Below are 12,495 nucleotides of genomic sequence, written 5' to 3'. Positions count from 1 at the left end.
TCACGGCACAGAACGGGGTCACACGGTGCCGCATAGGGCTTCAGTCGGGAGGGGTGCACATACCAACGGCGTTTCCCCCATTTAATCTGTATACTCTGGGGTCGTGCAACCCGCACAATTTCCACCGGTCCCCTCCAAGGTCTCAACAACTTGGGGGACGTAGCCAACGGTGCATGTGGACAATGCAGCCAGGCCTTATCGCCTGGTTTCCAATCATGCGTATGCACCCTCCGCTCATGCAATTTCTCGTTTGCAATTTGCCGCGACCGCGAATTCAACGTTGCCGCCTCGCGCGCTTCAGTCAATTTGGCGATATTAAATTTGATGTGGTCTGCCAATTTAGATTTTGCACGTGGCTGGGAAATCCCCAGTTGGACGTCCATGGCCGGATCGGCCTCCCGCCCATACATAAGAAAAAATGGGGAAAACCCCGTCGCCGCATGAGGGGCCATTCGATAGGCCGCGAGTACCCCCGGCACCTGTAAGTCCCAATCAACCTGATCGTCGCAGACCTGCTGGCACAACATAGACGTAATCGTCCTGTTCAGACGCTCAACCATCCCGTCAGTCTGCGGGTGGTAGGGGGAAGTACGCACTTTCTTTGTACCCAACAGGTCGCACACCTCGCGCAACAAAACGCTCGAAAAATTCTTCCCTTGATCCGTCAGCAAGCGTTCGGGGGCGCCCTTGTCCAACACATAACCCTGGACAAAGGCGTCCGCCACCGCCGCAGCCGACTGGTTGGCGAGCGGCCATGCCATAGGCCATCGGGTGAAGTATTCCACGCCAACCAGCAGGAACCTATTTCCCCTTGGTGTAACCGGAAAGGGCCCCAAGATGTCCAACGCTACCAATTCGTTTATACGCGAAACCTGAATGGATTGCAGCGGTGGATTAGCTGCCAATGGTGGCGGTTTCCTTTTGGCGCACCCTACGCATCCCTTAAGAATATTCGCCACGTCGTTACCCATCCCCGGCCAATAATAGTCTCGCTGGATTAGGGCGAGCGTTTTGTGAAAACCCAGATGCATGAGCTGTTCATGAGCTGCCAGAACAACCCTACCCCGCATAGCAACAGGCACAACGAGCACGTGACGCCGGGACATGTTGTCCCACCTCATCAAAAGGCCCTGTCTGCACACCCAGGAACCGACCCGCGCCTCCCCTTCTTCGGGAGCGCCAACTTTCCGACGCAGCGTAAGTAGGGAGCTGTCGGACATCTGGAGGCGGCCCCACTCAATGAGGGGCAACGACAACAGCGAATCCCTCCCCGTGGGGGCGTCCTCTCCCGGGGTGTCAGTGGCGGCGAGCGCAACTCCCGGGGTGCCGGCGACCGGGGGTTTGCACCGCGCTGATCCCAACAAACATGTGCAGTCCGTGCACGGCGGCAACCGCGACAAGGCGTCCGCGTTTGAGTGCCGCAACCCCTTGCGGTAAATCGTCGTGAATTGGTAGTCTTTAAGGACCTCCAACCATCGGGACAATTGGCCCGATGGCTGTGCCACGCGCATAGCGTATTGTAGAGCCGCATGGTCCGTCCGGACCGTAAAATGACGGCCGTAAAGATACGGCCTGAATTGCTGTGTAAAAAACACAATGGCTAACAATTCACGACGAGTTACGCAATAGCGTTGTTCTGCGGGGGAAAGAACCCTACTACCGTAGGCGACCACCCGTTCAACCCCCCCGACCAACTGTGAGAGCACCCCCCCGATACCCGTATTGCTGGCGTCCGTGTCAAGCAAAAACGGTTGTGTGAAATCGGGGTAACACAAGGGGGGAGCCTGCACCAAAGCGTCACGGAGGGAGCAGAACGCAGCCTCCTCCTCCGCCCCCCAGTGAAACCTCACACCCTTAGCCGTCAAAGCGTGCAGGGGCTTGGCTATGGTGGCAAATTGCTTGACAAAACGACGGTAATAGGAGGCAAAACCAATGAAACTACGAACCTCCGTGACCGAGGTTGGCGTTGGCCATGAGCTGACGCAATGCGTCTTAGCAGGGTCCGTCGAGATCCCTGAATGACTCACGATATGGCCCAAATACCTGACCAATTCCCGAAGCAGAAAACATTTAGCCGGTTTAAATTTAAGCTTAGCGGAACGCATCCTGAGGAACACCGCTCTCAGTCGCTGGAGGTGCTCCTCGAAAGTCCGACTAAAGACGATAATATCGTCAAGATAAATCAAACAGGTATCCCATTGGAGGCCCGACAAAACCAATTCCATGAGTCTCTGGAACGTGGCGGGAGCGGAATGTAAGCCCATGGGCAAACGGTTGAATTCAAATAGGCCCCCAGGTGTCCGGAAAGCAGTTTTAGGTTTTGACTCGTTATCGAGTGGCAATTGCCAAAATCCAGAAAGCAGATCGAGTGTGGAAAAAAACTGCGCTCCCGCCAAGGCATCCAGCGACTCATCCATCCTGGGGAGCGGATACGCATCCGCCATCGAGATTTTGTTTAAGCGGCGGAAATCGACACAAAACCGCAAGGACCCGTCCTGTTTCTTTACTAGGACAATAGGAGCACCCCACGGACTAGAAGAGGGCGAAATGATATCGGCCGCCAACATATCATTAACCGCCGATTGCACATGTTCCTTCTCGGCCGGGCTGAGCCGGAAGGGATTCTGACGAATAGGGGCCGCGTCCCCTGTAGCTATGTGGTGGCGCAACAGGTCAGTGCAGCCGATATCGTACTTATGTTTGCTGAACACGTCAGCAAACTCGATGAGCAAACCCCTCAATGCTCCCAATTGCACCCCGGACAAGTTAGCAGAACCCGCACACAGCGAGTCCAACCACTCAGTCCCCTCATCACTTTGAGGATGCGACTCGACAGTAAAATCTGCTTGAGCCACGAGCCGTTCCTCAACGGGTAGCGGCGCGGCGTGAGCCAGCACCGTTCCCTGCGCAATTACGGCCGGCCGCGACCCCGTATTCAGGACCATTACGAACGGCTCACTGTCCCCTTTCACCATGGTTTGAGCAACCGCTAAGTCGAGGCCCTTACTGGCTCTGTTTGACGGCCCCAACAGCACCCCCTGTGCCTCCGCACCCACCTCGAGTGGCTTCCTGAACCGAAGGGGTACTAACATTTGCGATCCCGGGGGCACCCGTACAGTGTGAGTCGCCAGCGCCTGCACCGTCGCACAAACCGTGCGCACTTTGATAGGGCTCGACAAGAAGGCAACCCGCCGACCTGACGGAAGCTCTATGCAGGCCTGATCTATAAGAATTTTGATGGGCATTTTTGACAAAAAGTCCGTACCTAGCAAACAGGGAACGGCCAGCGATGATGATACAAAAATAGGGCCCGCTAATTTAATGTCACCAATGCAAATAGTCGCCCGAATCTGGCCGATGATCCCCAGGGATCCCCCATTCGCCGCATAAAATGGCACGTCTACTGGCAGAAGGGGTCTACTTTGGACGGGAAGAATGTTATAAATAAGGTCCGAGATGATGGTGGCCGACGCACCCGTGTCAACAAGCACCCGGACCTCAACCCCGTCAATGAACCCCGTTACCACGGACGACCCGGCTGACGCAGCCACGATCCTGTGGGCCAATTCGGACCACTCGACTGCTTGCGGGCCGCGTACGGACCCCCCTCGCCGAATTGAACCCCCGGCACCCAGCCGCGAACCCCCCACCGCGAAGCGGCGACCCGAATGTGCCGTGTTTGTGGACCGAACGTGTGAGGTGCCGCGACTTGCCGGGTTTTGTTGGGATGACTTGTGGCCCTGGTCGTCGTCCCGACGTGGTCCTGCGGCGCGCTGACGCGGGGCCCGGCACCCGGCTGCGACGTGACCCCGAAGGCCGCAGTTGTAGCAGACGACGGACGTCGTAGGTTTCGGTTGCTCCAGCTTGCGGGGCGAACGTGTGGGCGAACGACCTCCCGTTCTCCACTCCCCCGGACGCGATGCAGCGAAGGCCTGCTCCTGCACCGCAGCTGGCTGAGGTTCGGCGATCGTGGCGGCCAGTGCCGCGTTCCCCGGCCATTTGCAGACGACCCCCGGCTTGCGTTTGAGGACCTCGTACGCGTGAATGCTCGTGGCGATCGCCAGGGAGCAGATCTCCATCTCGTCTGCCACGTTGATGGGGACCCCCAACTCGTGGGCCAACACCAGCAGCTGCTCCGTCACCATGGCGTCCTTCCCCTCCTTATCCATGCGGGGAAAAGCTGCGTCCGCCAAGGCGAGTAGTGCCGTGCGGTAGGCTAGCGTCGTTTCCCCAGCCACCTTCCGCCGATCGTAGAACTGGTGGCGACACGTGGAGGGCGGCCCGAACACCTTCGCCATCAGGTGTAGTGCGGCCTGGAGCGTAGAGCGGGACGACCTTGCAGCAGATGTGAAGGCTGCAAGCGCGTCGTCGTCAAGCATCGCTGGCAACGCACGCAGGGCAGTGGTGTCGGACCACCCCGACATCTCCTGATGAGCGAGGAACCTTCGTTGGAAGGCTCCCCAGTCGCCCCCATCCGCCTTGAACGCCGACAGCGCGGGCAATCTTTGCTGGAGGACCCGATCGTCGTCGACGTCGGAGAGATTTTCCCGCGCTCCGCTGGAGTTGTGTAAAATGTCGGCTCGGTTGTCAGGCGCAAAATGGAGGGCTCCGGCGCGCGCTGATGACGTGGGCTGCGCTGCGCGGAGGTGTCCGGCCACGTGGCGTCCGTCTTTCCCGCCAATCGGTGGCGGCCCCCCAAAAACGGCGGCAACTTCCAGACTTTTGGCGCGAAGCGCCTTTTGGCGGGAATCCTCCAACGTCGCTTCCTCCACGACCCCCGCAGCCGTTTTTCCGCTCGCCGGAACGGAGATGTCGGCCAAGACAGCGGCGGCGGCGAGTAGCAACTCCGCCAACCGGGAGTGCGCGTCCTGGAGGCTGGTGTCGGAGGCAAGCGGAGCGTCGGCCATCACCGCGAAGTGCTGCATCGGCGGCAACTCCTCGTCCTCTACTCCCGAGGTCGGTGTCCCCGGTACGCCGTCGTCATCCCGACCTCGCTCGTGGGTACGGGTAGTCTTCCTTGTGTCCATACTTCTTGAAGACAGGTTTACTTCTGACGCCAGTTGTAGTGTAGTAACTCGGCGGGAGACGACTTCACGGGTAACACACTCTTTATTTTATCAAACTTGGTTACAGGTGACTAACACCTACTTTGTATCTCGGGTGACAAACACCCACTTAGCTACTTGGCGACTAACGCCCACTGAGCTACTCGGATGACCAACATCCACTTAGTACTCGGGTGACAACCACCCACTTAGCTACTTGGCGACTAACGCCCACTGAGCTACTCGGATGACCAACATCCACTTAGCTACTCGGCGACTAACTCTTCAGCTCCGTCTTCGGGTCTTCAACTGGGTAACTCTCCCCGAGTGCTCTCGCGCGTCCCCCTTTATACCCCACCTGCGGACGTCGCTGCGAGCACCCACTTATTCGACCAATCGCCGGGCGCTGGCTACGATCCTCTTTTCCCACATCTCATCGTGCCTCACCACTCACTCCGCGCCGCCCCGTCATCTGTCACTCCCGGCGCGCGCGTCCACACCACGCCCACAACGCGTGCCCAACCCCGCACCCCGCGCCGCCCCGTGATCCATCACTGTCACAGTCGGCGCACGTCAATACCACCACTACATATATAACAGTGCTATAGATCGACGAATTATTGAATGTAGTGTATATATTTATTATATTGCTTTAATTTAGCTTTCTATGTAAAAAAAACTGTTTAAAGAAATCCAAAGTTCGTAGACTTCGTTTATCGAATAAACGCATATCGAGGTATGACTGTAGCTGTTACTTGGGCTGCCGTTGGCGCTATCACTGCCAACGGCAGCCCAGTATCGCCAGATCGTTACAGGGACTCATCCGACTTGCGAACTTTCGACTAACGAACTTTCAGAGGTACGCACAAACCTGTCCCGATGTCCAGTTGCCTGTTCGGACGAAGAGTCGTAAGTTCAACCGCCGCTCAATAGATAGCGGCGGTGGCATCTATATCTACAGAACATGAAGAACCAGTGACATCTACATCTACAGAACGTGAAGAACCAGTAGCATCTACGTCTACAGAACGTGAAGAACCAGTAGCATCTACGTCTACGGAACGTGAAGAACCAGTAGCATCTACATCTACGGAACGCGAAGAACCAGTGGCACCTACATCAACAAAACGTGAAGAACCAGTGGCATCTACATCTGCAGAACGTGAAGAACCAGTGGCATCTACATCTACAGAACGTGAAGAACCAGTGGCATCTACATCTACAGAACGTGAAGAACCAGTGGCATCTACATCTACAGCACGTGAATAACCAGTGGCATCTACATCTACAGCACGTGAATAACCAGTGGCATCTACATCTACAGAGCGTGAATAACCAGTGGCATCTACATCTACAGACGGTGAAGAACCAGTGGCATCTACATCTACAGGAAAGATTATACAACTTTTAAATCCATTCCCCGTGTTTAGTGTACACGCCGTACAACACGTTTGGAATCGACAGGAGTAAAAGTTGGACTTACGAACACATCGACTTACGGACAGAACGCAACTCGTTCGTAAGTGGAGGAGTCCCCGCAAGAAGCCGGCAGGGTTGATTGATGATGCAACACTCGACCGATGCACTGCGGCTCGCTCGCCCACCGGCGCTGCTGCCATGGCTACCGTTGCCGTGAGCGGCGCTCGCCGATTCCTCCACCACACGTGGGAACTGGTCCACACTCGCTCACCTCACCCACCTCATTCCTCACCTCATCCACCTCACCCACCTCACCCACTCACCTCACTCACCTCACCCACCTCATTCCTCACCTCATCCACCTCACCCACCTCACCCACTCACCTCACTCACCTCACCCACCTCATTCCTCACCTCATCCACCTCACCCACCTCACCCTCTCACCTCACCCACCTCACTCCCCACGCCACTCACCTCACTCACCTCACCCACCCCTCTCACCTCACCCACCTCACCCACCTCATTCCTCACCTCACCCACCTCACTCCCCACGCCACTCACCTCACTCACCTCACCCACCCCTCTCACCTCACCCACCTCACTTTCCACGCCACTTACCTCACTCCCCACCCCCACGGTGTCACCCCACGGTGTCACCCCTCTGACCGGCAGGGTCGAGGTGTCACACAATAAAACGTGAACTGCACAACACGCGAATCGAGTGCCGCAACACAACAACAACACTAATCATAATAACGCCATTCCCACCGGGGGAAAGTCCACGTCCTGGTGCCGGGACCCAGCGTCAACAACTCCACGACTTAAATTTCGATTTAAAGCTTTCGTGATTGCAGGGACTCTCATATTCTTGGTTCTTTCGGTAAAGTCACGTAGAAGGGAAATAATAAAATAATAAAAATTAAACAATACAATTCTCACGACGTTTCGATTGCAACACAAGCAATCATCATTAGGTGTGAAAACCTGATTAGGTGTGAAAACCTGATGACGATTGCTCGTGTTGCAATCGAAACGTCGTGAGAATTTTATTGTTTTATTTTTATAATTTTATTATTTCTCTCCTACGTGACTTTACCGAATGAACCAAGAATATGAACTCCACGACTGTTGTAGCGCACCGCACAGCTGGTAGTGGTCGTGGCTACTAGCACAGCACAATAGCACACGAGGCTGACACTTCTACACTATGACTGACACTACCACACTACTGGTGCACTACCGCACTACTGCTGATACTTCTACAAGAGGCTAACACTACTACACTACTGCTGCACTACCACACTACTGCTGACACTACCGCACGAGGCTGACACTACCACACTACTGCTGACACTACCACACTACTGCTACACTACCACACTACTGCTGCACTACTGCACTACTGCTGCACTACTGCACTACTGTTGCACTACCACACTAAGCTGACACTACCACACTACCGCACTACCGCACTACTGCTGCACTACCACACTACTGCTGACACTACTATACTACTGCTGACACTACTACACTACTGCTGCACTACCGCACTACTGCTGCACTACCGCACTACTGCTGCACTACTGCTGACACTACCACACTACTGCTAACACTACCACACTACTGCTGACACTACCACACTACTGCTGCACTACCACACTACTGCTGACACTACTACACTACTGCTGCACTACCGCACTACTGCTGCACTACCGCACTACTGCTGCACTACTGCACTACTGCTGCACTACCACACTACTGCTGACACTACTACACTACTGCTGACACTACTACACTACTGCTGCACTACCGCACTATTGCTGCACTACCGCACTACTGCTGCACTACTGCTGACACTACCGCACTACCGCACTACTGCTAACACTACCACACTACTGCTGACACTACCACACTACTGCTACACTACCACACTACTGCTGACACTTCTACACTACTGCTGCACTACCACACTACTGCTGCACTACTACACTACTGCTGACACTACCACACTACTGCTGCACTACCGCACTACTGCTGATACTACTACACTACTGCTGCACTACCACACTACTGCTGCACTACCAGACTACTGCTGATACTACTACACTACTGCTGCACTACCACACTACTGCTGCACTACCAGACTACTGCTGATACTACTACACTACTGCTGCACTACCACACTACTGCTGCACTACCAGACTACTGCTGATACTACTACACTACTGCTGCACTACTACACTACTGCTGCACTACCAGACTACTGCTGATACTACTACACTACTGCTGCACTACTACACTACTGCTGACACTACCACACTACTGCTGCACTACCACACTACTGCTGCACTAGCACACTACTGCTGCACTACCACACTACTGCTGATACTACTACACTACTGCTGACACTACTACACTACTGCTGACACTACTACACTACTGCTGCACTACCACACTACTGCTGATACTACTACACTACTGCTGCACTACCACACTACTGCTGCACTACCACACTACTGCTGCACTACCGCACTACTGCTGACACGACTACACTACTGCTGCACTACCACACTACTACTGCACTACCGCACGAGGCTGGCACTACCGCGCGTCCCGCGTCCCTCACCTGCGCGTGCCCTTTCGGGGACCCACTTCTCGGGCCCCACCTCCCGTAGGGAGAACTCTCGCCGCACCGATCTGCAGTCGGGGGGGGGCTGGGGGCCCCTGGCCGCCGTGGGGGTCCCCGGCAGCAGCAGCAGGAGCAGCAGCAGGGGCAGCAGCAGGGGCAGCAGGGCGCGGAGCTCCATTGGCGCCCGAGGTTCACGGAGAGATCCCCCGTGTCCCGATCGATCTTCCCGGTGAGAGGAGCAGGGCGAACGACGGTGCTGCTGGTGGTGCTGGTGGTGCTGCTGGTGCTTGTGGTGGTGTTGGTGGTGGTGGTGCTGCTGGTGCTTGTGGTGGTACTGGTGGTGGTGGTGCTGGTGGTGGTGCTGCTGCTGTTGGTGCTGGTGGTGCTGGTGGTGCTTGTGGTGGTGTTGGTGGTGGTGCTGGTGGTGCTGCTGGTGCTGGTGGTGCTAGTGGTGTTGGTGGTGGTGCTTGTGGTGGTGCTGGTGGTGGTGGTGCTGGTGGTGGTGCTGCTGCTGTTGGTGCTGGTGGTGGTGCTTGTGGTGGTGCTGGTGGTGCTGGTGCTTGTGGTGGTGCTGCTGCTGTTGGTGCTGGTGGTGTTGGTGGTGGTGCTTGTGGTGGTGCTGGTGCTTGTGGTGCTGGTGGTGCTGCTGCTGTTGGTGCTGGTGGTGGAATCCGATGAGCTGTAAAGCTCTTTTTTCACAGATGTCCGGTAGAGGCGGGTCAGAACGTTTCACGCCACTCCAACAGCGCTGGACTATTACTGCTGTGATGGACACTCACTGCTGTGGTGGTGGTGGTGGACACTCACTGTGGTGGTGGTGGACGCTCACTGTGGTGGACACTCACTGTGGTGGACAATCACTGCTGTGGTGGTGGACACTCACTGGCCTCGCCGGCCCCAGGTGAACGCGTGCAGGTGCTGAGCGGGGCGCTGAGATCCTCGCCCTGTTCCCCGCCACGTGTGGACAGCCCATGGCTGGCGGCGTCAGGGACCCTCCTCCTCCTGCTGCTGCTGCTGCCGCTGCTGCTGCACGCGAAGTCTCCACGCCGCCACTCGGGCGTGGAGCAGGAGCAGGAGGTGGGGGTGAGGTGGAGCCTCACAGCGCAGTGTGGGCAGGAGGGGCAGGAGGAGGAGAGGGGTGAGGTGGAGCCTCACAGCGCAGTGTGGACAGGAGGAGCAGGATGAGGAGAGGGGTGAGGTGGAGCCTCACAGCGCAGTGTGGACAGGAGGGGCAGGAGGGGGGTGAGAGCCTCTGGGCTGCGTGGGACGTCAGGAGCCACCCCCAACCCTCACTGCCTCCCCCCGCCCCTCCGCGTCTATGCCAGTGGAGTTCCCTCATTATGCAAAGGCAAAGATCCCCCGTGTAGCCTTCACCGGCTGCTGGAGCAAGTGCTGTTAGCGAATACCGAGCATGAAGGCCGGCTAAAGGCACACGAGGGGTTGGGTGGCCAGCACCACGCCCGGCCGCCTTTGTCTCCCTAGTGGCGATGTTTACACACCGCATCATGTACTCATTTGAGGCTGAGTCGACCTAGGGGAGGCCCGGGGCAAGTTCAGAAAATCCGTCACCGGGTTTGTAGCGCATCGCGCTAACCGCTACACCACCGCTCCCCACGCGTGACTGCAAAGACAAAGAAGCCCCGTGTAGCCTGAACAGACTGTTGGGGCAAGTGCTGTTTGCGAGTAGCACCTATGAAGGCCGGCACGGCATACGAGGGGGTGAGGAGCCAGCACCACACCCGGTCGCCTTTGTCTCCCCAGGGGCGATGTTTTACGCGACTCACCAGGTACTGTACTCATTTGAGGCTGAGTCGACTACACACACACACGACTACACACACACACGACTACACACACACACGAGTACACACACACACACACGAGTACACACACACACGAGTACACACACACACGAGTACACACACACACGCACGACTACAGACGAACGTGCGTGCTCATGCACGACACCGCCGTGCAGCCCACGTGCAGTGTGAGCCTGCAGCGCAGGGCACGCGTGCAGAGCGGCATTGCCTCCTGCGCCGTGCGCCCATTCTCGCCTCGTGTCGTCTCGAGTGACATTCACCCCGTCCCGACAAACAGCTGAGAGCATCGACAGCTCACGGACGCCAATGAGAGGGATGAACATCACCCGGGCTCCGTCGAAGGTGTCAGGGGCCCGCTCACTGCTCGGTCCACAACAGATAACCCCTAAAGCGATCAGTAATGCCCCCATTGTTTGATTCGTAATTAGATTCTGGGTTAGGTCACTTAACTCAAGCAACGTGGCCGAACAAATCAATATTATAATTAACGATATTGGCTGCAAAAACCTGCGCGGTTCGGCAAATCTGTTTCTCGTTTAGAAACGCGCGTTTAGAGTATTTGGCTGCGAAGCATTTCGAAACGATAAGCCACTTCGTTGAGCTATCATTTGCGATAGCAAGGTCGCTTTTGTAGAAGAGCTGCGTAGCTCAGTGGGACTTACCTGGTAAAAGAAAAGAAAAATAGTTTAGCTTAAATTGAACTTGTAATGCCTTGCCTGAAACAAAAGTCTGCAGTAGTTCGACAGTAGGGAGCAATGTTGTTGCTGTGTGTGAACCCTATAGCCATTTTGCAGGTACATTTCTTGGTATAATCTGACAAAAATTTGGACCGTAACATGGCACACAAAGGGCATTCAACTCTTGCGAATCACCCCACGGGATCTTTAACGTCCACTGTTAGTGAAGCAAGCAGCGCACGGTAGTGGTAGTATTTTTTTTATTATAAAAACACAACCGCAATAATAACCAGAGCCAAACGCTGGATTGGAACCGCGAATCTCCGCAGCATGCCGTCATGTGCGGGTGGTGTGATGGTTGTTGCACTGTGGACACGGGGTCGCTAGTTATTATTTAACTCGAGCAATCATTGCCATAAAGCGAGGCACGCAGCACCGCACGCACACAGCAGTGGCCACTCGCTCTGACGTTTGTCGAACAGTAACCGGTGAATCGGTAACCGTTCCCAGAATCGATAATGATCATCATTATCCTTATTTCAACTCGTAAAAGGTGTATTCACTCGTTCTCGTAGAAAGGAAACCGGGACATCTGCAGAAAACCAAGACGTGCGAGGGGGAAACACTCGATCCCGTACAGACGAAATTGATGCATTCTACTGTCGATTCTACTGCCGATGCGCGCGTGCAGATGTACCGACCGCACGGCGGCAGGCCTAAGGCTAAGTCACATGTGGGTTGAAGGGTTTACTCCAAGTGCACCCCTGCAGTGCCTGCATGCGGAAGGGCCTTCACTACTGGAGCGAGATCCAGAGGGCGTTTGGTCTACTCTTCCACGCTGTCCAGACGTGGTGGAAGAGGTGGGCGAACTCACACCTTACCCCAGCACTCACCACCTGCA

General features: G+C 55.9%; 1 protein-coding gene across 1 annotated transcript in view; it reads right to left on the bottom strand.

Annotated features, from left to right (window-relative positions):
* LOC144734473 (glypican-5-like) overlaps nt 1–10,251 on the bottom strand; it is a 74,314-nt gene extending 64,063 nt beyond the window's left edge. Inside the window, exon 1 of the mRNA XM_078616673.1 lies at nt 9,092–10,251. Coding sequence (XP_078472799.1) covers nt 9,092–9,272 — 181 coding nt within the window. The 5' untranslated portion in view covers nt 9,273–10,251. The remainder of the gene's footprint in view (nt 1–9,091) is intronic.
* Nucleotides 10,252–12,495: the final 2,244 nt, after the last annotated feature.

The sequence above is a fragment of the Lampetra planeri genome, chromosome 51 (assembly GCF_965212315.1).
Source record: "Lampetra planeri chromosome 51, kcLamPlan1.2.h2, whole genome shotgun sequence".
NCBI lineage: Eukaryota > Metazoa > Chordata > Hyperoartia > Petromyzontiformes > Petromyzontidae > Lampetra > Lampetra planeri.
Note: the sequence above shows the minus strand (reverse complement) of the source record. Positions and strands in the feature narration are given on the sequence as shown.